Genomic DNA, 1,528 nt, shown 5'->3' with positions numbered 1-1,528 from the left:
TGATGAGGAAGCCCCAGGTGATGAGGAAGCCCCAGGTGATGAGGAAGAGCAGGAGCAGGAGGAGCCGGGGGGAGCCCTCCAGGTGCGCCCCGCTCCAGGTGAGGCCTCGGGCAGCCGGCCGAGCCCCCCTGCGCCGCGCCGGCCCCAGCCCCGCCTGTACCTGCGGCCGCGCCGGGCGCCGGAGGAGCCGGGCCCGTCCCACGGGGAGCCCCCGCGGGCGCTGTGGGGCCGCCCAGGTGAGCCGGGCCAGGTGAGCGCCGCGCTGGAGGCCCCGGCCGGCACCGCGGGCGCCGCGCCCGGCTTCGTGCAGCTCATCGACGAGCGCGGCGTCTACTCCACGGCCAAGCTGGTGCTGGGCGGCCGCGCGGGCGCGCCGGGCGAGGCCGAGGCCGAAGAGGAGGAGCAGGAGGAGGAGGAGGAGGAGGAGGAGCTGCCGCCTCACCTGGAGATCCGGCAGGTGATCGTGGCCGAGAAGCCCTTCCAGTGCCCCGTGTGCCACAAGGGCTTCAAGCGCGCCTGGGAGCTGCTGAGCCACGAGGTGGTGCACACCGAGGCGCGGCCCTACACCTGCCACCTGTGCCAGGCCACCTTCAAGCGCCACTCGGACTTCAAGAGCCACGGGCTGGTGCACACGGAGGAGCGGCCGCACCGCTGCGACCTGTGCGGGAAGCGCTTCAAGCGCTCCTCCAACCTGCAGGAGCACCGGCGCATCCACAGCGGCGAGCGCCCCTTCACCTGCCCCAGGTGCGCCAAGGGCTTCAAAACGCCCTACGAGCGCCAGCGCCACGCCCTGACCCACCTGGGCGCCGAGAAACCCTTCCGCTGCGGCGAGTGCGGCAAGGATTTCCCGGCGGCCAACGCGCTGCTGCTGCACCGGCGGCAGCACTGCCAGGACAAGCCGCACACCTGCGGCGTCTGCGGCAAGCGCTTCACCTACGGCCACAGCCTGAAGGTGCACGAGCGCGTGCACACGGGCGACCGCCCCTTCCGCTGCGCGCTCTGCGGCAAGGCCTTCAAGCAGAGCAACGCGCTGGCCTCGCACGAGCGCGTGCACACGGGCGAGCGCCCCTTCGCCTGCCGCACCTGCGGCAAGGCCTTCAAGCAGTCGTCCTACCTGGCCATCCACCAGCGGGCGCACACGGGCGAGCGGCCCTACAGGTGCGAGGCCTGCGGCAAAGCCTTCGCGCGGCCCTCGCTGCTGCTGCAGCACCGGCGCGTGCACAGCGAGGAGCGGCCGCACCAGTGCAGCCACTGCCACAAGTTCTTCAAGGACCTGGCCTACCTGGCCGTGCACGAGAAGGTGCACACGGGAGAGACGCCCTACAAGTGCGGCGTGTGCGCCAAGGGCTTCGCGCACCCCTCCAACCTGCTGCAGCACCAGCGCGTGCACCGCGACACCTGAGAGGGGCCCCGGATGGGCGCGGGGGTGAGAAAGGTGTGGCACCTTCCGCTGAAGCACCTGAGCCCCAGGGATGAAGGCGCAGGTGAGAGGACCCCCAGTATCAGCCAGGTGTGCGCCCCAAAGATC

The 1,528-nt window shown here is 71.9% G+C and overlaps 1 protein-coding gene across 4 annotated transcripts in view; it reads left to right on the top strand.

The window, feature by feature from the left end:
- The window catches only part of LOC121660677 (zinc finger protein 70-like), a 4,294-nt gene that overhangs the window by 1,498 nt on the left and 1,268 nt on the right, over positions 1 to 1,528 (top strand). For 3 of the 4 annotated variants that reach the window (XM_042020109.1, XM_042020108.1, XM_042020110.1), the window contains one exon: positions 18 to 1,484. In XM_042020109.1, coding sequence (XP_041876043.1) covers positions 18 to 1,402 — 1,385 coding nt within the window. In that variant the 3' untranslated portion in view covers positions 1,403 to 1,484. The remainder of the gene's footprint in view (positions 1 to 17; positions 1,485 to 1,528) is intronic. The other variant, XM_042020107.1, reaches the window with a different exon arrangement.

This window comes from Corvus kubaryi, unplaced genomic scaffold, assembly GCF_017639235.1.
Source record: "Corvus kubaryi isolate FWS band 111438036 unplaced genomic scaffold, C.kubaryi_AGA036_p1.0 36782, whole genome shotgun sequence".
NCBI lineage: Eukaryota > Metazoa > Chordata > Aves > Passeriformes > Corvidae > Corvus > Corvus kubaryi.
The sequence above is the reverse complement of the archived record's forward strand: the minus strand, read 5'-3'. Positions and strand labels throughout refer to the sequence as shown.